Genomic DNA, 22,517 nt, shown 5'->3' on the forward strand with positions numbered 1-22,517 from the left:
CGCACACGTGTCCCTTTTAACGTTAATTATACGGGGATATTGGCAGGCGTTTTTCGTTCTAAAATCTGATACAAAAGTAAAATGCAGCTTGACTGTTTCTACATCTGGTTTCGCTACAATTTAATTGCTGGAGCTGTGTGGCACCCACAAATGTGGAATTAAGAGGTTCGATGGATATTAATGTGGTGTCTGACGTTTTTATTAGGCTTCACTTTTAAAAATAAAATTGGAATTTTAGGAATACAAATTTATTTAAGTAACTAATAATTACGGATTCACATAATATACTCCAATACTAACTTCAATTTACAACAATAACCAGTGAAACAGGACTTGTACACTTTTCGACATCTGAGTCATGTATTTATTGTTCTTCTAATTGGTAGCTGCAATTTATAAGCAACTCCAATGTTTTCTTGCATAATAACATAATGATGAAAATAAAATCAGAAAAATCATAAATATCTGGACGTAGATAACATCAAGTCAAGATATAGCCACAAGAGGAGTGCACAAGCCCAATTTGACCGGTTTGAAAAATTTTTACACAAACAAAACAAATTTAAACACCCCTAATATATAAATAACCACCTTCAATTTTGTTGCACATTTTAAACTTGTAGATTAAATCACTTTAGTCATCATCCTCTCTGCCACCCGCATTGTCATCTCCGAAACCATCATCCAGGCTTTCGTCTTCGCTTGAAGTGTCCAAAGCATCCAAATTACAATTGTAACATACCTGTCCCAAATCGACCCAACACTCCCGACAATATATCATGCGACATTTTTCCGTTGGACATTCCGTAAAATCGCTAACAAATATTCCTTCAATTTCTTCGCAAATCAAACATCTCCTACGTGCATACGAAAATATTTTAAGTATGCAGCACTGATTCGGATACTTGATCCTCAAGATGTGACACACGTTTAAATTGTTCTTCAACCTCTGTTCACGTGCCAGTTTTTTCACCTTCTTTCTCATGAATCTATAAAAACTAATGTTTAATAACACTTCTTTGTAATAGAAACTCGTCATTACCTGAAAAAACCAATTCTCCTCCTCAATGTCTCATTGTACAGATGGAGCACCCTCCTTTTCTCCCTCTTTCTGTAGAAGTAACCACAAATCACCCTCCTGAATCTTTTAATGTAAGCCTGAGCTACCATCAGCAACCAAATGACAAAATAAATGCCGTAGATTTTAAACAAAAAATAATTCAGCAGTAAACTGGGCGTGGGCAAACAAACCTCGTTAGTTGCCTCAATGTGTATGCGTTTCTTAACATTGAAACCTTTGATAACGGACCTCAACAAAGAAGCAACCAGTCCGGTGCCTACGACTTCTAGATGTATGTCGTGCTTACCAGTTTGTGTGTAAGTGATTTTGGCATGTCTCTTTACTATGTCCAACGCCTCGTAAAATAATCGATCCAACAAAACAAGAACAGTCGCTGTAATCATCTCCAAAAGCAATATGATTGATGCCTTCAAAAGTTTTTGGCGTTCATGTTTTAGAGGTCGCCAGCTCATGGGGTCGATTATTCGTCTGCCTTCGATTTTTTTAAGCGGTAGCAAAGTCGCTTTGCCTTGGGTTTTCCTTCTGGCGTCGATTTTCCTGAAGTATTTCGTAATGTAGCAGTTGTCGAATTCTATCCGTCTCAGATATTTATCGTGGTACTGCTGACATTTGATTATTATCCTAAGAAACAGGAAAGCAAGGAGCCGTTTCATAATATTCATGACAGCATCAAATATTTCCTTTCTCACTGTAACTTTGTGCAAGACTGCTTTGGCCGTGTTCTTGGCGTCGCGCAATTCTTTGATCACAGGCAACTTTTCAATCTTGAACTGAAGTCTCACCTCTTTAAAATTTTTGCTAAATTCCTGGCCGGAGTTTTTCAGATAAGTATAACCTTCACCAAAGCCAGGATCCAATTCTTTAGACGGGTCACATTTACCCACTCCTCCGAGAACATCGCCGATGTTACAGATAAAGTTCAGTTTCATCGGCCAGCATAAAATCCATGCAGCAAGCCATGTTACCGTATCGTAACAAGCATCATATCCTATTATAAATTTAAAAATAATATTTATGTATTTAATTTCCATGACAACAAAAACAAAATCTGATATAATGTTAAAATTTATTACCTTTTGAAAAAACCTTGTAACATTTCGTGGTAATTTTAGTAAACTGGTTCTCACATCTAGCAGCTATTTTCTCCATGTAATTCATACGATATCTGTTGGCTTCGATAGTCTCACCTTTGGTGAGAGACGACCCATTTTGGACTTGCTGATCTGTCAATTCAGACCGTTTGGTGTCATTGTGTAATTCGTCCAAATAATCGTTTTCCTCCTTCAACTTTTTGATCTCCGATTCATCTTCAACCTCACCAATAATAGGACTTGCTACATCTTTTATCGATCTAATCGTATCCTTCACTTCTTTCACGTCAGTTCTCATCTGTTTGATACCCTCGGCAAACGGTTCAAACATAAGCTTGATTCTAGTTTTGGTGAGATTGTAAGTCAGAGAGGCGGTACAGGAAAAAACTCTCACGACTTCTTTGCCGTTGACCGTGATATTTTGCAAGGGTCCCGCAATAATAACAGCTATGACCACCGCCTTCAATACTCCCCTTCCGACCTTACCTCCGAAGTTGGGAAACGTTAACAACACGATGCAACGGATTTGCGTCGACAACGCGCATCCAAATCCAAGCATTAACGACAACAGGAAGGTAACGTAGAAGGCTGCGTCTTCAGTGAAATCCAAGTCCACTATGATGAGAAAATAGATGCAGATTCCCATGAAGAAGCCGTAGATGAAACCGGCGATAGTTTTGAAGAAACGGTATTCGTTTCTTTGGCTGCAAAACAGCATGTACAAGGGAGGACATACTTTTGCGATGTGGCGATATTTGCGCCGCACATATGCAACCTTCTTAGGCATCTGATTTTATACTAATCGGTTTGATATTTGTAATGCGTATCTTTGGCAACGATCGTTTTTTGAGAAACAAAATATGAAATCAACTACTATGGCCTGCTTTTATGGAAAATTTTGTTATTTTTTATAATATTCGTATTAATATAATTTATTTTTATTTTATTTATTAATTATTTTCAAATTTAACATTCAAAATTGTTTAAAATCTTATGTATTTTAGTGTACAATAAAAATGTTTTAATTATGTATATGTTAAATATTTTAACCATCACTCTTTTATTTAATATAAACTGTTAATAAGTTGATATCTGGAAATAAGGATGGGTAAGACAAGCTTTGGTCTTTAAACCAATCCGTCACAGTACACAGGACCATCATTTTTTATGAATTTTAATTCAATGTTTACTTGAAAGTATGATTTCAATTATGTTTAGTTTAATGTATTATATAAAAATACTAATAATATTTATAACGCAAAAATTGTGTGATTTTACCACATTTAATTTTCGATTTTATTCGGTATATTCGATGAGGTACTCTTGAATTCGTTACAACTTTTTATTTTTTGAAATATCTTAATATTTTACTAAAATATTATTTATTCAGTATGTTTAATAGAAGAAAAGAGGTATATTTTATAAATATGTTTAGTTTTCAAGATAAATTAAAATGGTACACATTGTTATTAATTTTCTGACACCCAATTTAATTCAAGTTTAAAAAAATATTGATTTATATTGTGTTTATTTATGTAAATAGGACATTTCAAGAAGTAAGATGTTGAAATGAAGTATTTATTATACTTCACTTATTTATATAAGTTAATTAATCTACAACAAATTAATAATTAAGATTTAATCATATTTTACTCAAAAAGAAGACTGACTTCATATTAAATGATCTAGTTGTTTCTATGTTTATTGCTTTTGTATTCTGTCAATTGAAAATATATTACTTTTAAAATGAAACAATATATCAGCCTAAAATTTTTATTTACACAACAGATATAAAGTACATATTTAATAACACAATTAAGTATGAATAATTTAACAAAGTTAATACTGAAATTGTAGAAAAATACAAACAGCGCCTGTGCATCACATTTAATCATTTTAGGCAAATAATAAATAGATTATCCAAAATTAAAAGTTTATTTTTTAATTGATTGCCAATTACAAATGAGTATAAAAAATAAGTCCCATTTATATAGAATGATAAAAATATTTAGACTAGGATACATTGCCTAAAAGACGATTATTTATCTAAATTGCAAAATACCAAATAAAATTTTATCACAAGTAAATTTGATAAAAAGTCATATATTCTAATAATATTTTATCGTTTTCAGCTATATAAACAATTCGGATGGTCAACCTAACAATGAAATACATTTTGTACTCTTAGGGACAGTTAATAAGTAAATCTAATTAGACAGAAAATCAGTGCGAAGAAAATTCCTTGCACCGCTGGTAAAACCGTTTTTGATCCAGAAGTTGAGCATGGTCTTTCAATGTAATTGAACAGATCCTGGTTGAGTTTTTGGAATGCCCTGAAATTCGGACAGTGGCGGTCCAAACTTTGTGAATAACACTTCTGCGCCACATTGAGGTTACTGAAAAATACACACGATTAGTTTCTACAATAATGAAAAACGTTAACGAACCATCTTACTCGCATAGTTCTTTCTTTTGTATACGACCGTCAACAGGGGCGAAAATCTTTCCGAAGCATTGGGTAATTTCCTCGGTGTTTATGTTGCTACGGCAATCACTGCCTTGACTGCTGAAGAAACCTTAAATAGCAACAAACAAATTACTTGAGTGCGACTCAACATTAATTGAAGACGTACTATGGACGTTTTCGGCTTCATTGTCGCACAAGAAATGGAGGAATCCCCTGAAGCTCTGATAGACGAAGTCACCCAAAAAATGTTCCTCAGCTGGCAAACACTTGGTCATGGTGGTGGTTATAGCTTTCATCCTGCCTCTGAGATGACCCTGCTCCAGTTTGCAGAAGTGTCCCACTTGGTTCGGTAGATAAGTGGCCGTGTATTTGGCATATTTTTTAAAATCCCCCACGTCAGCCTAATCAATAATCAATTAATGAGTACGTTCGGTGAATACTTGAGTGGTTCTTACCTTTAGTCGATCATAGACTGACGCATCACGACTGTACTTTTGGCACCGGTCGTAGAAAAACTTCGTCAGGGCACTCTGTTCGGGCTGTTGATCTTGGCCGGACGCGCCTGTAAAAATAATGCGTTCGCATTTAAACACAGCATTGATGAGTCCCAAGGTCGTCCGGCAATTTGTTACAGACAATTTTGATTAAACGGCCGGGGATAATCACAAAATACTGTTTCATTACTTTGGTAGTTGCCAGTATATTTTTGTTTATTCTTTTTCCTGTTAGTGCTGTGTCCACTATGAAGCTGGTCACTCTAATTTTATTCGGGCAACTCTTGAACAAAATTATAACAGCTTATTAGATTATTTATTAGCTGTCTTTATGAATAATTATAATTCTGACTTACAGAGCAGTGCCTTTCCTAATTAACTTTAGGATAGTAATGTGTACCATTTCTCTGGCCCCCACTGTACCTAGACCGAGAGGGACCAATAGAAATTACTAAGAGTACGAGTAAATAAGTCAATAGTTTCCTGAATTATTAAAAAATATATATAGAGAAACCAGGTAACTGGCTACGAAAAATATTGAGCATTTACAAAAACTCCGATCTAGAGATAATGAGATAAAGGTTGTTTTCAACAAAAAATGTAAGAGGTTGATTTCGGTTTGCTCAATATTACGTTCACTCTACCACAGAACAGTTGGGATGGGTAATTTATAGGAAAAAAAATGAATATTTACAAATTTAAAAATTTGTTATAATAATAATCACAAATATGCATGGGATTTGTGATGTAAATTTATCAGCATAAAAATTTAAATAAAGATTAGATTCAAATTCGTATTTGCACTGGGTGAATATTTGTTAAAATTCATCCAGGTTTTATATCTGGTAAATACAGTCGTTTCATTAAATGGAATCATGTGACTTTCAAGGTTTTTATATTTCATATACGGGAAAACATTACAATTAAACCCGATTGTTACGTCTCGGTTTTTATATAGTGGTTTTTGGTTATTAGTTCGTTGAAATATTGATATTGTAATGTACTGAACACTTAATGAAGTCAACTAATTTACTATGAAAACAGAAACACGCCCCTTTATAATTTCATAAATGAAATTTGCACGTTTACAATAGACTTGAACCACTCGTTGTACCTTTCTTGGAGTCCAAAATTACTTCACTTCTGTGCTGATTTTGAGCTGATAAAACTGACGCTGCATAGCAAGTTGTAATTGGAAAGGATAAAGATAAGAAATTACCGGTTTAGATAATATTTTAGTTAAATTTCATATTTACGTATGGAGAATCTACTTTTATTTAATTATATTACTTATTACTTTTAATTTTAGTTTATTATTTTTAAATTTATTTCATCAAGTTAAATTGACAAATAGTTAAAAACCTCATCAGTTGTACTTGACAAACTAATTACATAAATAAAGACGTAAAATGAAAGCTACTATTGTCACTACACTACTATGTATCATTATTAACTAGTGAAATATTCAAATAAAAATATTCGAATATATAAAAATATATGTAATTTGGCAATTGTTCAAAAATTTATAGATTTAAATACAATAGTTACCAGTATGAAATTTAAAATAAAAGATTTTGTAAGATATTTAGAAAATAGTTCATTCAATTAAATATTTGTCCAATCAATATCAAAAATATATTTTAATATTCTACACATTATTTTACTCTTTCACATCATAAAAACAAAGGAGAAGCACATATCAGTTTGATTTGGTTGGCCATTCAAATATATTTTCATTTTTTGTCATTATTTAACAATATTCTTGCTAGTTAGAATGTATTTTTACATTCCGTAAAAAAGATGATTTTCACTCTAAAAAGGAGGGAAATAATAATTAGCTAAAACATCATGATTTTAGCTAATATTACTAAAAATTTAAGATGCTCTCGAATGTTTTTAACAACACACACTGGAAAATACATTCTAACAAAAACAACTCCTTTTACAGACAGGCAATTGGGAAGAATCAGTAAACAAGATCCTTCATTGTTTTCTAAGCAAGTAAAAAATAAATCAATTGTGTCTACACAATATGAATGTGTCTAGTAGAACAATCAGAATGAATGAAAAAGTTACAAGGATGTATTTCAGTAAAGAAGTCATTGGTATCATAAAATAATGTTGGATCAAGACTAAAGTTTGCACAGAAATATATTAATTATCCTCCAGAATTTTAGAGAGGAGTACTTTGGTCTGTTTAATGAATTATGGTTATTAATTAAAGAGTTGTGGAATTTAATTTCAAACAATTTCCGATATCTCTTTGATGGGGTTATAACGGACAAAGTCTTTTTTTAGTTAAGTTTAATTATTTAATAAATGTGTATTTTTTTTAAATATGTGTTGTTTTTATATCTGACACTATTCACTTTTTTAATATTTAATTTAAGTAGAATTTATTTTGATTAAACTTTAAAATGAATAACTGTAGAAGAATATATTGTGATTATTTTAAATAAAATAAAACTATTTTATTGCATTTAATTAGAGATGTTCATTTTCTAATAATGGGTTACGTGATTACGTTTCTCTGGGGAAATTTCTGCAAATTATTCATTAATTCTACCATGATAAATGTATTCAATTGAATGATGGATTGGTGGAAGTATATTATTAGTATTCAATATTGTTGAAAAATAAGGTAAATTGTGACAGTTTAGGCATCTGAAAAAAAATTTGTATAAATTATATGTTTAAAGGACACAAAATGTAACATTTTGTGTATTACATATTTCGATAATCTATACCTTCAAAAACAACATACAAATATTTTAAATTAATATTTAAAATACTATTTGAGTTACAGCCTTCTAAAAAGGGCAGATCATCTCGAAGAAGCGCCACAACAGCCCAACAGACGGTTTTTGAAAAAGAGAAAGGTGTATCATAGAGATCTAGAATAGCTGATTATATCTAAATATAAAATTTATCTATGCATTACAATCAAATCAATAATCCGATAGCTTAAAATGTTTTCTTATTATTTTGTTTATGTTTCTTTGCACAATGACCCTTCGTATGCTTCGAATTTTAAAACATTTAAAGCAACAGTTTTCTTTAAAATAATTATATATACATACAAAAATACAAATTTTATGAGGGTGGCCCACGAAAATTAAAATTATTTTTCATAACTTTATCATTAACTTAAATTATTAAAAAGTATGTAGGAAATTTTAAAAATAAACAATCATAACATATTTTATCAATTTATTAGTGATTTAGATATTATTTATTGCACATATTTTGACTGAACAAATTGTCAAATTAAAATACCATTACGATATCATTAAGTTTGGTGCCTACATCATAAAAAATACCTGGTTTCTCTAAAATTTGCCATAAAGATAACCAGACCCACTCTCTATAAAGTCTTGTGATAACTGCATAAAAATATTTTTGTGTAAACCAGTTATGCAAATATAAAATTGTCTAGCAGAACGTAAACATGTTATTGAATGAATTTTACTAAGAATTGGATTCCATTTTCTGTAATTCACATACGTAAATCACTTTTTATATTAAGAAACTTTTATTTTACGAGATATGTATTATAATTAATATATTTAGTGGCTCCCAATTAATATTTTTATGAATAAATACAATTGTATTTATATTCAAGTCCAGATAATTGTCACTAATATTTTCTATAAAATTTTCTTATGAATTAATTGTTTTTAACACATATTAACAATAAGCAACAATGCACTTCATACTCTATTGACCATTGACACATAATTTTTCTGTGGCATTGGTTCAACGTTACATAAATTATAATATCCAATTCTTACCTATTAATAACAAACCAAAAACAAACAGCACTAGGCTATTATACATTTTAATTAAACAATATCACCACACAGGACACAACACGACACCAAAATAAAAATGATTCAACTGAAAGAACCGAAGTGACATAAACCAGCAGCAAATCTCCGAATGATATTATACTGATTCACTTAGGCAACCCTACTATTACAATATTTTTTATTTAATTAAACACGATATGTAAATAAGTTATGAGTGTAAGTCTCCCTAGCAAATGGATTTTAATGTCTAGATAAAATTAATATGTCATAATTAATCACAGATAACATATAATTTTTGAACGAATATGTAACCTATGCAACTTGTTGTTTACTGGGTTGCATATCGTTTAGTATCTTCTGTGATTGAAATGACAGCCAAGGTTGACCTAACCTATTTTCATTTCTTCAGGAATTGATCGTATTTGAAAAACTGGAATGCACATAAACGTATGCACTGCACCGGTAGATGTTGACCTGCGGCAGTGCGTGAGCGGCGCGACGCGATGCTCGAATACCGAAAATGTGCGTGACGCGAGCACCGACTGAACGTAAGATTTTTCTAGTGCTGGCGTTAAAATGGCAGTGAACAGGTGCCGATTAGCCAACCTCCGCACTGGACGGCTCAGGCAAAGTAAGTAACAATTAATCATCAAATACGACGTAATAGTGTCCAAATTTCTAGGCAAGTTCAAGGCTCCAGAAGTGTTGGTTGATCTCAGTCAAGGTAGTGCCAAGTTAAGCTTTTCAAAGTACTGTGCCAAGTTAAAGTACTGTTTTGCAGATCCCCATGACGTGGTCAAAGAAATATTGGGTAGTTTAAGTAAATCGGACACCTCAGACAGTCATCTGGTGAACTATCTGAACACATTTGTAAAGGTAACTTTAAAGATAGAAGGTAAGTTTGAGAATTATGGCTACAGTGTCAAGGAGATTCTCCACTGGTAAGTTGCCAAAACCAAAAATCTACAAGCCTACAGCTTGCATTTTTATAGCTTGAGACTAACACTGCTCAACACATCAACCAAAGTCCGGGCTGGAAGTCTGAGGTGCATTAGGCACATATTGAAAAATGAAGAAGATGTAAAATGTCTGAATGAATTGCTAATACCTTATTTAATAACCAGGTGAGTCTTGCCATATTTACTTCATATCTGATAAGACAGTATCAATGAAAATAAATAATAATGTCATTCATCAATATATTCAAGTTATTGACTTAAAAAGTGTGTGATTATTTAATATGAAAAATCCAGTTTTATCAGAATTTATGAGAATTGAACCTAAACAAATAAAACACACATTTAGGTATTTTCTCACATATTATTCATAAAAAAAGTATGTCCTAATAATAATTTATCTACCCTATAAGATCCCTTGACCTGATCTATAAACAAGATGTGGAACGGCTGGAGGCAATGAAATTGATGCGCAAGATCCTGATCCTAGCGCCCATGCAGTTCCACGTGTCGATGGCTCGGAGCATCGTTGCCCTGGCCAATGAGGGTAGCGAGAGCAAAGATCGGCTGCTGCGGATCTGTCTCGCAACGCTCTCGGAACTCGGTAAATTGTCAGGATATCGTCCATTGAAATTCTTTGACCCGAATGACTTTTACAGGTGTCCTGAACGCACAATTGTTCATTGCGTGCGGAGGAGTGGCAGCTATAACCCGGAACCTCCTCGAATGTCAGACGCCGATGATTGCCGAATCGCTGTGCGGCGTTCTGTTGCTGATGTTGGATAGGCCGGAGACGAGGGAGTCGGCTCGTGTGGACCTGCACACATTGGCCGCCCCCTTCTGCGACTTCCACTACAAGCAAGGACTTAAGGAGAAGAATCGCAAGAAAGAAATGTATTTAAAAATATTTGTGGGTTGTGGATGGTGTTTTTATTGATATTTTGTGTAGGGCTGTACGAGAATTGAGGTTGAACTGCAGCAGATTGGCGTTGCTGACGGTGCTGCGGAGTTGGCCTGGAATCCTCCACTTTTGCGGTCCAAGAGATCAGACGGGGTTCAGGGCAGTTGTGGAAGTTCTCTATTTGAATCAACTGGAAATTCGGGTAACTTATCTAGGTAAATTGTCACAAAACGAAACGTATAACAATTTTCAATTGTAGAAAGCTGTCTTGGACCTTCTCTACGAGCTACTTGGCCTTCCGCAACCCGAATGGAGTGACGAGTTGTCTGTCGCCCTGGGGGCGGTGGATCCTTGCGAGCCGCAGGCAAATTGGCGACTGAGTGATGGTTTCGTGGCGGCGGAAGGACAATCCGTTCTGCCGCACCTGTCCAAAACCACGCCCAGTCTAACTGAAATGCACTTGTCCCTGTTACTGTACTGTTTTCTCGAAAACGGGCTCATGGAAGCGTTGTCGGAGGTGATTGCCACCAGTGACACCTTTATCAGCGTCCGTGCCACGGTGCTTTTGGGAGAATTGTTAAGGCTGAGTCACATTTTACTGCCGCCCGACTGCTGCAATTTGTCGCCGTCGTTGCCATTACTGCTGAATTACGCAGTCAGCAGCGTTCCTCAGGCGATTGGTGCAGTCACCGCCCTCGAGCAGCTACATAAGCTTATGAAAAGACGACCCGCTTCCTACAGTCTACATTTGGATTTCATTCTAAAGAGCCGCACTGCTCCGGTCGTTCTTCATAGGCCCGGACGTTCCAGTTCAAAGCAGAAATTAACCAGTGGATTCAAATCTAAAATCCATCAGGTAGTAGTTCATTGATCATAAGAATTAATTTTTTAGTCATTTATCTTCACCATTAAGTTACAGTATGTGTTACGTGACAACGTGGATGCGGTAAAAGAGTCTGGCGTACTGCTGAGTACCGACCCGTTCACATGGACTTGGGAGGTGATAGGCATAATGCTACGCGGCGAAAACAACTTTAAGTTGGATCTGCTCGACTCCACACACAAGAATTTTATCCGGCGACTGGTGGAGTTCTTCATGCCATCCAAGAACAAGTACTCGCATTTGGATTTGGGTTGTTCGCAGCAAAGCACGCAGTACACACAAACCGGTGTGGAGTTGATTAATTTCTTGATCGATATGGACGAGACCGAAGGTAGAAATTGGTTGGAGGAGTTGTTCAGGGATATTCTGAATAACATAGAGGCGATCACAAGGAGCAAAAATGTGCACGACTGTTTGTTCAGTCCGCAGCACATGCTCAATACACAGTGCCAAAGCTATTTTCTGTTCATCGGCAGGTTTACCGCCACCAAAGTCGGTGTCGAGATACTCAAATCCATGAACATGTTCGAAAAGTAAGCAACGCTCTATTTAATATTAACAATGTTAATTTTATTTTCTAAATAAATATGTTCAATTTTAATTATGCATTATGGCAATAATTGCATCTAAAAATGTGGTACAGTCGTTTAATTGTAGACTTTTTCTGTTAATCCTCTTTTATTGATGATACGAAAGTTTTTGTCTGTGTTAAAGGGTAGTTTGTTATTGTTAACCACTAACTTGTACAGTAAAACAGTATAAATAAGAAAATTTACCTTTAGACTGATTTATTTAAACAATTTGTTTCGTAATTTTTAGACTGGAACACTTAGCGACGACGACCAATTTCGACTGTTACGTAAAACTTATCGTCTCCTGCTTGGATTACTCCGCCCACACTCCATCTCGCAAGATCCTTCGCTCAATTCTGACATGCCAACAGATTAACTCCCGTCTCTACGCCACGCAGTTTCTGTTAGTGTTACTGCGTGCCGGCGCCTACGACTTCCCATCCTGGGGCATTGAATTGCTGGTTCACCAACTGAAGGACACCAACAAGGAAGTGAACGCCACCGCCCTCAGTACTTTGCACGAGGCTTGCGAATTGCCTGAATGTTTGGAGGCCTTGATTAAGTTAAATCCCGATTTGGATATCCAGAAGGAGAAAGACATGTTGTTGGCCATTAGATTCCTGTCCACCAAAACCGGATTAGCACAAATGATCAAAGACAACAAGGTGCTGCCTTTACTCAAACGTTGGGACGAAGATTTCTGTTACAGATATGTGAAATTAACGGAGGGATGCATAGCGGATGCTTTAACGTTACGTAGGTACGACATAAGATCCGGTACTGTGAAGACGATCAGCCAGAAGAATGTATTCCTACCACCGCATCTCTATGGGCAGCTCAATCAGCAGAAGGACGGACTGCAGATACTTTTAGAGCACGGAAATTGTAAAACTATTATCAAGACTGTGATTGAGGGCGAATGCGGTACCACACGCCAAATCCTCAACTTAAAGGCGGCTATTTGGTCGGTTGGCCATTTGTCTACCTCAAATGCCGGCCTTGTCGAACTCAATTCTAAGGGCGTCATAGATGCCGTTTTGGATTTGGCGCAGAGCGCCCAAGTTTATTCAATACGGGCCATAGCTTTTTACTCTTTGGGCCTCGTTGCCACCACCAAAATGGGGGCGGACCTCCTCTTTAAAAAAGGTATGGTTGTTCTTATTAATGGTGTTTCTGGTGGTAATGCGAAAGTATTTTAGGTTGGGTGTGTACCAGACATCACAGGCATGACTTCTGGCCAATAATCGAGGATGAGATCGAGAGCATAAGGAAGACCAAAATGAGAAGACACCATGACACGTCCGTATCGGAAGAGGGAAGCGTATCTATAGACAACCCCTTCACGTACGATTTCGAGAGCATCGATGAAGACATTGGCGAAGACTCGTTTTCAATCGATTCGCCAGGTAGAAACATCCATTGTAGTTATTTATTTTATTATTTACTTATATTTTTGGCAGAGATAAGGCGTAGCAGTAGCGTGATGAAGCAATCCACGTTGCCGGCCGGACGGCGACCTCCTTGTATATACCACAAGAGGTCATACTCCGAATCCAAGACTTTCGAAATGAACGGATACTCGGAGGACAAAATAAAATCGCCTGCTGACAGACCTGACAGGCGTTTTAGAAACCATTCGGTCACGGAATCCTCAACGTCCGGCATCAGTTCTTACGAATCCTTGCAAGGATTCAAAAATGCCGGAAACGCTGGGTAAAATATTTTTTAGAAATTTTACGTTTGGAACTACTATTATTGTTGTTTTTCAGAGAGCACACACATACTCTAAGTCCTATTCCTAGTTCGTCGAGTCTGAGCACGTTACAATTCGCCAATGTGACTCAGAGGAGTCACAGAACCTCTGAAAGTTCACACAGAATGTCCTCTCAAAGTAAGACAAAAGAATATTGTGATAAACGTTGTACTAATGCGACTTTTTAGGTGACACAAACTCGGAATTATCATCTTACTCCAACTACACACCATCTAACAGGCTGACTTACCAAGATTTAGTGGGTTACACAACTTTAAGGTACTTAAGAACATCGCCTACAATCGGAGATGATTTTGACGGATATGCTCGATCTAACAGCCTTAACTTTAGCCTGTAAGTATTATAGTATACCAAAATAAATGGTATTTACGTATTAATTTCGTAGACACAACAACCCAAGCCTATTGGAAGACTTTAAAATGATGGACACGCATTGCAAGTCGGTATTCAGCGTGCAGAAGTTCCCGTTGAACTCTTCTCACAGTAAACACGAGGACAAGATCTACATGGGCGTAACTTTACCCCAAATGCTCGTTGTTTTATTCCCCGATACTTCATTTAACAGTATTTTGTCCGTACCAACTACTAATTCACAATTGGAGGACGTGAGCTTGGCACTGAACGATGACAGTAGCCTGCAAAGCACGCAGAGCAGTAAATATTATAACAATTTGATGTCACACACGGTGGAGACGTGCTTCCGGTGCAGCATCAAAGGGACCGTTCCCACTAGTCTTGCCGATGTTCCAGGTACTAAAAACAATTGTACATTTGATATTAATTAATCGTTTGTGTTTTTAGATTCGTTTGAAGTGTTACGAAATATAGAAAGATTGGCGAATCCAATCTGGAACAAACACGTGCGGCAGTATTTGCTCCAGTACAGACATAAAGACCTGCCGATCCTGAAGAATGTTTGTGTATATTCGGAAGTCTGTAAAATGATGTCGGAAACGTCGTATAGGGTGGCACCCAGAAGGATACTTCATGAATTGTTCTTGTCTTTAGATCATAAGGAATTATTGACGGAGTGCCAGAGAGTCGTCAATGAAAAGAAAAATAAAAAGACGTGTGATGTGGTAGATGGAGTTAGTTCGTCTAGTAGTAACCCGCCGACAAGTTTGCCGATAAATAATAGTACAGTTGCTAGGCTGTCACACATACCCACTTCTCCCACATTGGAATCCTTGAACTTCATTTATAAAGAGAACAAGTTTCCGATACGGGAGAAAAAATGATTTGAAACTGAGAAAGTTATTTGATTGCCTTCAATTTGTAATTATATTATACAGACTGTGTATTTGTACAATCCATTTAGTATTGTTTTTGTTTCCTAATTTAATATTTTCTTTGTAAATATAAAACGAGTATACTGAACAGATGACGAAATTTAGTTTTTTCTAATTTAATATTTTCTTTGTAAATAAAAAACAGTATACTGAACTGAATACGGAGTTTTAATCCATGACCCAAGTAAATTAATGTTAATGAAGCGGGAAAAAAAAAACATGGTTATAAGTATCAATATTTTTATTGTTTCAATGCCAATACAATATTTTAAAAAATCTACAAAAATTTCGTTAGGGTTTTTAACAATCCATTGCACAACAAACTGTATTACATCCTCAATTTGACTATAAAAATTATTTAGAACCAGTAATTTAATGTGGAATGTATATTTTTACAAAGTTGGCCTCATAATGATTCGTCTTTATACATAAAAGTTCTGTGCATGTAAGCAAAATGCAAAAATATCAAATATAAAATATTAGCCAATGAAATAACTGTACAAATCAATAATCTGGCTGCTGGTATTGGTATAGTAAATAAAAAAACTAACGCCAGCCTTAAGGTACTTAATCCACCAAAAAATATGAGACAGACAAAAAAGAAAAAATTGCTCCTCTCCTGAAAGCAAATGTATGAGGCTAAAAGAGTAAAAATATGACCATACAGTGAATAACCCACAAGAGACACAATTTCAAATGGTGTTACATTAGATCCACCTATTTTACTTAATAAAAAACATAGTAATGGCATCAAAAATCCAAAGGCACACATGCTTTCAGTGGGAGAATAAGAAATTTGTACAACTTTATAACTGAACCCATAATTCAAGAAAGCAGTCAATATTAAAAAGCCTAGAATCGGTCCTAATAAATCTATATACACTTTCTGATACTTTTTACTCACAGGGGGAACAAATGATCCAAATATCCTTGATGCTACATCATTAGGACTAACGAAAAACAAATTTTTAATATTCTTGTGGGCGCTATTTTTTAAATTGCGTTCTGGCGAACCAATAAAAATTACAGTACTTGAAGACATTTTTTTTTTTAATTTGTGAGAACTACTACTTCATTTTCCTTTTGATTCCTTCTTTGGCCTGTTGAATTTGTTCCTGCCAATTGTTGGCAACTTTGTTCATCAAATCCCTGAACTGCTCCGGCGTCAGTTTTTCATGCAAGCGCTTCTCCTCTATAAAATTCTTCCCAGAGAAAAACGCTCTCACCACCAGCTGAGCAGCCTTTCTCATAGGATAGGACTCACTTAAACGTTGCACCAGCTGCTCATTGTTCGCCAATATCCTAATTATAAAACGGAATACCATGCTGATTTATACAAGAATTAGGATTTTTGCATTTGAAAGGGGTACATGTCACGGTACTTCTGCAGTAAATTTTGCTTGAGCCTCAATTGAGTTTTAAGTGCTTCCAAGTGTTTGAGTTGCTGTTCTTTGCTGTATTCTATGCCAGGAAGCATACGAATCTGAAATCAGATGGGCGTAAATACGCACGTGAGTTACACAAGTTGATGTTTGTACTTACGTCCGCTCTGGCTTGATCTAGACGTTTTTGCAGCTCCAACACTTTCTGGGAACAGTCCTGCGACTCCCGCGTTTTGGCCGTGTTATCGTGATGGTCCTTCTCTACACTGAAATTATCATTTTTACGCAATCAAATATTGGCAAACTGTCAAAAATTTTATTTTTAACCACGGTTCGTAACCTCTACATACCTACGAATGATTTCGTAGATCACGGGCAAAATTTCAATGTTCAGGTCTTCGACGTTGATTTGCTTGGGTTCGGAGGGTTGTTCTTCAGTCTCCATATCAGATTATCATGTCAAATACACGAAATTCATGCTATAATTGTAAGCAAATTGTAATATTTGCGGTGCGTCCAGAACTTTTCGTTTTATTTTATTGGCAAACATGATTGAATAGGGCAGTGTGGCCATTCAACAAACTGACTTTCTGTGAACTGGTTATTTTCGTTAGACACGTTCGGACTCGGCACGGTTCGGTCTCTAAATCGGAACACAGTGCCGCGGACCCACATGTTTATATCAGTCGCCAAGTAAACAAGTGTTCTTATAGCAACACGTTAACTTGGGAATATGAAACTCGGTGCGAGTTGTATCTGAAATTAATTTGTAAATCGTGAAATTCAAATTAAAAATAATTTTATAATGTAACCTTTCCATTAATAGGACCTATTTTCAACCTCTAAATGAATTATAAATTGTATATAAATTTTGTGTTAAGAAACTAATATCTATAAAATTATGAAAAGAAATGAAAAAATTTAATAGAAGGAAATATATTCCAAAATAAAAGATACGACATAACTCAAATTTTTAAGCACATTTTCAAAATTTATGACTTTAATGGATAAATTTAAATATATATTAAAAAACTCAGTTCACATCGGGATTCGAATGAGAATATCTTCTAAATGGTTAGAGTTAACCAATCACAGGAGTGCTGTTTTGTAGAGCCTTTAATTTCCTACGAAAATACATGTTGGACATTTTATAATATTTACTTATCTAGGAATTATAAAATTTAGAAGAAAAAAGTAAATTGTTTTATTGCAATTTGTAATCTTAATACTTAGTGACCATGTAAAGTGCACCACCACCAGTTAGATAACACACCAGCCGCCACTGCTACCTTTGTATACTGATAAATTAAAAAATAATTAAATACTTGTTTCTGCATTTCGTGCGTCATCAGATAGGACACAATTCAAAATTGCAATTCTGTACAACTCTGAAAATCCTATGACAAGCTTTACAATAAAAAAACAGTTTAATTTGGTTAGTGAGGTAGCTTGTCGCTGCATTTACGGCGACAAGTTTTTCATTTAGAAACATTTATTAATTTTATTCTTTCAAAGGTAACAATTTTGAAAAACTAGAAAGCCCATCATCGCTGAGTAAATGCAGCACTATACTAAGTTTCAATTTATCAGCATATAAATTTAGTTTTATGAGAATAAATATAATAAATAAATAAATAAATAAACAACCAAATAAATGTATTTATTTATAACTTTATTTATAAATAAGTACATTTGGATATTGGACAAGCGAATACAAATTGATTAACATAATAACATATTACAATAAATGACATAAGATTACACTTTTATTACAATAAATATACATATTTATACAAAAATATCAACTTCATAACATATAATAAATACGAAATTAATCATCAGTTTAATTTTATAGTAATAAAACAAAATTTACTTTCATTTAATTAAGCTGAAAGAGAACATCTGATTAGGCTACCTAAAAGACATAAGAAACACATTTTACAACACACAAGATGTAAAACTTTTATTCATTGCTCAATATTAATTTGTAATTCAATGGAAAAGGGATAAATAGGGAATAGAACATAATATATTTTATTTTATGTATGTAAGCTGAAAGAGAATATTTGATTAGATTACCTAGAAGACATAAGAAACAAATATTTTATGACAAACAAGATGTAAAACTTTTATTAATTGCTCAATACTAAGTTGTAATTCAGTGGAAAACGGATAAATAGGGGATAGAAAATAACAAATTTTACTTTATGTATGCTGAAAGAGAATATCTGATTAGTTTACCTAAAAGACACAACAAACATTTTATAACACAAGATGTAAAATTTATATTAATTAACATAAATATGTAATTTTATGGAAAAGGAATAGTTATATGGACAGAAAATTGAATCAAGTTTTATTTATGTAAGCTGAAAGAGAATATCTGATTAGATGACCTAAAGGACATAAAAAACAAACATTTTATGACATTAAGATATAAAATTTTTATTAATTAATCAAAATAAATCTGTAATTTAGTGGAAAAGAAATAAATAGGGCGGATAGGCAATAAAACAAAGTTTTCATTATTTATGTAAGCTGAAAGAGAATGTCGGAGTACATTATCCAAAGTACACATAAAACAATAAAAGATTTACGAAAACTTTCCTTTTGGGAAAGTAATAAATAAAATGTAATGGGGTAAACAACAATTTGTTCTACCTTCCGCAAATATTTAGTAAAATAATTGATGGACGCAATGAGAAACCGACAGCAAAGTTGAAACGACGAAAAAACAACCAGAAATAACATGTTTAAAAACTTACTTTGCGTTGCCAGTTGCCCAGTTAACTAGTCTCGTTCTGGACCTACCTGAAAATAATCAAAAACGTTTAATTAATTTTATTGTTGTAATTGTATTTCAATTATTATTTGTTACTTTTAATGCCCTTTCCCTGTTGCTTTATCATGTCTCCAATGGTTGGTCGGGACCCCACAGTTGAGGATTTATCCATCAAAGTCACCAAAATAGTCCACGTTGGTGAAAACACTACATCACTATTGTCCTTAGCACTTTTATTCCTCGAATCGATGAGAAAATAAACAAAAATCTTCCCTAAATGTTTTAGTTGAAGAAAGAACACTTTGATTTTTATTTGTTACAACTACTACTTACGTTATTTACTGTTCTTTAATTAATACCAAAGAATTAACAAAGGTTCTGTTTCAATAATCACTGTATAATATCATCAACGTTTATTTCATGGTTAGTGCGTTAAACGTACAGATAATCAGTGCACCCCTCGATTTCAAACCTAACCACTGCTGCCGCCAGGCTGCCTAATTAGAGCTTATCGGTACTGTGACCAAGACTCCGGGTCAGGACTTCAAACCAATAGGGGACCGAAAATCTCGCGCCCGATCTTACTTATCCAAGTAAAATATAAATACTTTCAATAATTTAAAGGTGACCGACTTTACTTATCCAAGTAAAGTGTCAATACTTTCGACAATTTGTAGACGACCGAAAATCTTTCTCCCAACTTTATTTATTTAAGTAAAATATCAGCCCTTTCCAAAAAATTACTTCTGAATGCTTTTATTAATATTTGTCAATGTAAATAATTTGTATAACTTTACTTATCCAAATAAGTTCATTTTATGGTTACAGCGTTTAACGTACAGATAATCAGTGCACCCCTCGATTTCAAACCTAACCACTGCTGCCGCCAGGCTGCCTAATTAGAGCTTATCGGTACTGTGACCAAGACTCCGGGTCGGGACTTCAAACCAATAGGGGACCGAAAATCTCGCGCCCGATCTTACTTATCCAAGTAAAATATAAATACTTTCAATAATTTACAGGTGACCGACTATCTCTTTCTCCCGACTTTACTTATTCAAGTAAAGTATCAATACTTTCGACAATTTGTAGGCGACCGAAAATCTCTTTCTCCCAAGTTTACTTATTCAAGTAAATATCAGTACTTTCCAAAAAATTACTTCTGAATGCTTTTATTAATATTTGTCAATATAAATAATTTGTATGACTTCACTTATCCAAGTAAAGTATTAAATTTATTGAAAAATGTACTATAGAGTTATTTTATTTAGTATTAAATACTTTCGAAACTGTATATTTAAATACTTTCATTTATTTTAGTAATGACAAAAAAATGTTCTTTCAATAGTTAAAACAATGAGAGTCGATTATTTATTTATATTTCTAATAATTTTGGTATGTCCTATAATAATAAAAATATACCATAAACCAGATACCCAGGAAGAAATTTCTAATGGTGGAAACTGATTTAAAATATAGATATTAATAACATAACAAGTAATTTGTATAAAAAAACAAAATTTACTAATAAAATGTTTAAATATTAAACCGAAACTTTACTTATTAACTTGAATTTATCATTCATTATTAAATATAAATAGGATTTTTTATTGTGGAACAATTGTTTCCAAAAATTATTTTTGCATCATCGTGTCAGTCGGTACTAGATGTTTTTCGATCATAAAAAAGTAATCCTTGGTGTGTTGGTTGGTCTTCAATATCGATTACATAATCAACGTTTAACTATTTTATTCATTATAAATCATTTATTTTTCAATTATTTTAATTAAATTAATGTAAATTATTTAAATATTTAAATTTTTACTCACAAAAACATTTATTCTAATTATAAAAAATATAACACATCAGTTTCGACCAATAAAAATCAAAAAGTTGATCAAATTGTTCTCAAATTTTTTTAATTTTTGTTTAATTAAACTGATTTTAAATACTAACAAAAAAAATATTCAATTAAAAATCAAAAGTATTTAATTTACTATTAAAATATTTGAATATTAAACAGAAACTTTAAATTAATTCATACTAATTATTGTACTTGAATGTCATTACGTAACTGTACTAAAATATTGTTTAAACAACTTTAAACAACAATTAACTCGTATTTTAATAAAATTTTAATAAACATCAAACAATTACCAAAAGATTTCAACATTGGTTTCACATTTAAACAAAAAAAAACTAAAAAATCTCTTAAACAATTGATTCAAAATAAAAAATCCTACCTTTTAACCCCGTAGCATGTCCAGTAGGGCACTAACTGATCGCACGAGTGACTGCACTAACCCGAACCGCACCACCGAATTAATTGGGGTGGATGGCAGAGCGGACAACCACCCCCGACCGACCGATCGATACGCGGATCGATAACATAATGACCGTAATTTAATGGCGTCGTCCAATAACTAGTCACTCCATGCCTGTGATTGGTCAACGATGAGGTTTATGTAATTCCTTCAAGAAGGTTTTTGATTGAAACGGTTTTTTTCGATAAAACATCTGATTTTATACACTCTCAAAAAACATTTTATATTAATTGTTTTAATATTATTAGCCCATTTTTCCTGTTTAATGATAATAACCAGAAAATTTGAGTGACCAACCGACAAATTTTAAATAAATAATCATTTGTATCTTAATTGAGAATATTATAAACCACCAAAATACAGCAATTTTAATGTAACATTATATAAATATGAATATGAATAATATCTAAGAGAATTTACAAATTTATATACATATTTAATTATAATTCACAAATAAGCAATATACATACTACATTATTATAACATTAAATTGAACGTTTGCCTTATTAACAATTTCGAGCATAATCTAAAGGAATGTATAAATTTGAACATTATTAACAGACTGAACAATGAAAACACAATAATTTTAAACTAAAATTATATAAATTTTTTCCAAAATTGAACATTTGTAGTAATATTACTTTCATTTATTTACTTTTAATAAGCAATTTGATGATTTTGATGAAACATTTGATAAACACACAAATCATAG

The 22,517-nt window shown here is 33.6% G+C and overlaps 6 protein-coding genes across 6 annotated transcripts; 1 reads left to right on the plus strand and 5 right to left on the minus strand.

Moving 5' to 3' along the window:
• Positions 1 to 241: 241 nt before the first annotated feature.
• LOC109604715 (protein sneaky) lies at positions 242 to 2,970 on the minus strand. Its single transcript, XM_020021243.2, has 3 exons — positions 2,155 to 2,970; positions 1,043 to 2,069; positions 242 to 989 (listed from the first exon to the last, which is right to left on the minus strand). The coding sequence occupies exons 1-3, from the start codon at positions 2,957 to 2,959 to the stop codon at positions 635 to 637; spliced, it is 2,187 nt and encodes a 728-aa protein (XP_019876802.2). The 5' UTR covers positions 2,960 to 2,970; the 3' UTR covers positions 242 to 634.
• A 961-nt stretch (positions 2,971 to 3,931) lies between these two features.
• LOC109604717 (uncharacterized) lies at positions 3,932 to 9,115 on the minus strand. Its single transcript, XM_020021244.2, has 5 exons — positions 8,925 to 9,115; positions 5,095 to 5,201; positions 4,806 to 5,040; positions 4,628 to 4,748; positions 3,932 to 4,568 (listed from the first exon to the last, which is right to left on the minus strand). Exons 1-5 carry the CDS (start codon positions 8,968 to 8,970, stop codon positions 4,367 to 4,369), a joined length of 711 nt encoding a protein of 236 aa, XP_019876803.1. The 5' UTR covers positions 8,971 to 9,115; the 3' UTR covers positions 3,932 to 4,366.
• Positions 9,116 to 9,325: 210 nt separating this feature from the next.
• On the plus strand, positions 9,326 to 15,476 carry LOC109607099 (rapamycin-insensitive companion of mTOR). The gene is made up of 16 exons (XM_020023622.2): positions 9,326 to 9,573; positions 9,625 to 9,666; positions 9,724 to 9,883; positions 9,935 to 10,066; positions 10,312 to 10,502; positions 10,558 to 10,792; positions 10,848 to 11,001; positions 11,059 to 11,655; positions 11,713 to 12,215; positions 12,502 to 13,400; positions 13,454 to 13,660; positions 13,715 to 13,967; positions 14,024 to 14,145; positions 14,196 to 14,361; positions 14,414 to 14,778; positions 14,830 to 15,476. Exons 1-16 carry the CDS (start codon positions 9,519 to 9,521, stop codon positions 15,264 to 15,266), a joined length of 4,518 nt encoding a protein of 1,505 aa, XP_019879181.2. The 5' UTR covers positions 9,326 to 9,518; the 3' UTR covers positions 15,267 to 15,476.
• A 64-nt stretch (positions 15,477 to 15,540) lies between these two features.
• On the minus strand, positions 15,541 to 16,359 carry LOC126265497 (protein YIPF3-like). The gene has a single exon (XM_049967196.1). The coding sequence runs from the start codon at positions 16,357 to 16,359 to the stop codon at positions 15,724 to 15,726; it is 636 nt and encodes a 211-aa protein (XP_049823153.1). The 3' UTR covers positions 15,541 to 15,723.
• Positions 16,360 to 16,384: 25 nt separating this feature from the next.
• LOC109607101 (protein NCBP2AS2 homolog) lies at positions 16,385 to 16,642 on the minus strand. Its single transcript, XM_020023624.2, has one exon. It carries the CDS (start codon positions 16,640 to 16,642, stop codon positions 16,385 to 16,387), a length of 258 nt encoding a protein of 85 aa, XP_019879183.1.
• Positions 16,643 to 16,659: 17 nt separating this feature from the next.
• LOC109607100 (mediator of RNA polymerase II transcription subunit 9) lies at positions 16,660 to 17,238 on the minus strand. The gene is made up of 3 exons (XM_020023623.2): positions 17,050 to 17,238; positions 16,860 to 16,965; positions 16,660 to 16,800 (listed from the first exon to the last, which is right to left on the minus strand). Exons 1-3 carry the CDS (start codon positions 17,142 to 17,144, stop codon positions 16,660 to 16,662), a joined length of 342 nt encoding a protein of 113 aa, XP_019879182.1. The 5' UTR covers positions 17,145 to 17,238.
• Between the last annotated feature and the right edge of the window lie 5,279 nt (positions 17,239 to 22,517).

The sequence above is a fragment of the Aethina tumida genome, chromosome 5 (assembly GCF_024364675.1).
Source record: "Aethina tumida isolate Nest 87 chromosome 5, icAetTumi1.1, whole genome shotgun sequence".
In the NCBI taxonomy this organism is placed as follows: Eukaryota; Metazoa; Arthropoda; class Insecta; order Coleoptera; family Nitidulidae; genus Aethina; species Aethina tumida.

What these genes read in the sequence shown, in the direction of transcription:
- LOC109604715 (XM_020021243.2), bottom strand. Translation starts at nt 2,959, where the DNA reads ATGCCTAAGAAGGTTGCATATGTGCGGCGCAAATATCGCCACATCGCA. An exon ending in TTACAAGGTTTTTTCAAAAG is followed by an intron (nt 2,070 to 2,154) that starts GTAATAAATTTT and finishes AATTTATAATAG; the next exon opens with GATATGATGCTTGTTACGAT. An exon ending in AGGAGAATTGGTTTTTTCAG is followed by an intron (nt 990 to 1,042) that starts GTAATGACGAGT and finishes TAGTTTTTATAG; the next exon opens with ATTCATGAGAAAGAAGGTGA.
- LOC109604717 (XM_020021244.2), bottom strand. Translation starts at nt 8,970, where the DNA reads ATGTATAATAGCCTAGTGCTGTTTGTTTTTGGTTTGTTATTAATAG. An exon ending in CAGTCTATGATCGACTAAAG is followed by an intron (nt 5,041 to 5,094) that starts GTAAGAACCACT and finishes ATTATTGATTAG; the next exon opens with GCTGACGTGGGGGATTTTAA. An exon ending in CAAAAGAAAGAACTATGCGA is followed by an intron (nt 4,569 to 4,627) that starts GTAAGATGGTTC and finishes TGTATTTTTCAG; the next exon opens with TAACCTCAATGTGGCGCAGA.
- LOC109607099 (XM_020023622.2), top strand. Translation starts at nt 9,519, where the DNA reads ATGGCAGTGAACAGGTGCCGATTAGCCAACCTCCGCACTGGACGGCTC. An exon ending in GTTGGTTGATCTCAGTCAAG is followed by an intron (nt 9,667 to 9,723) that starts GTAGTGCCAAGT and finishes ACTGTTTTGCAG; the next exon opens with ATCCCCATGACGTGGTCAAA. An exon ending in GTTTTCAATCGATTCGCCAG is followed by an intron (nt 13,661 to 13,714) that starts GTAGAAACATCC and finishes TATTTTTGGCAG; the next exon opens with AGATAAGGCGTAGCAGTAGC.
- LOC126265497 (XM_049967196.1), bottom strand. Translation starts at nt 16,359, where the DNA reads ATGTCTTCAAGTACTGTAATTTTTATTGGTTCGCCAGAACGCAATTTA.
- LOC109607101 (XM_020023624.2), bottom strand. Translation starts at nt 16,642, where the DNA reads ATGGTATTCCGTTTTATAATTAGGATATTGGCGAACAATGAGCAGCTG.
- LOC109607100 (XM_020023623.2), bottom strand. Translation starts at nt 17,144, where the DNA reads ATGGAGACTGAAGAACAACCCTCCGAACCCAAGCAAATCAACGTCGAA. An exon ending in ATCTACGAAATCATTCGTAG is followed by an intron (nt 16,966 to 17,049) that starts GTATGTAGAGGT and finishes TGATAATTTCAG; the next exon opens with TGTAGAGAAGGACCATCACG. An exon ending in TAGATCAAGCCAGAGCGGAC is followed by an intron (nt 16,801 to 16,859) that starts GTAAGTACAAAC and finishes ATCTGATTTCAG; the next exon opens with ATTCGTATGCTTCCTGGCAT.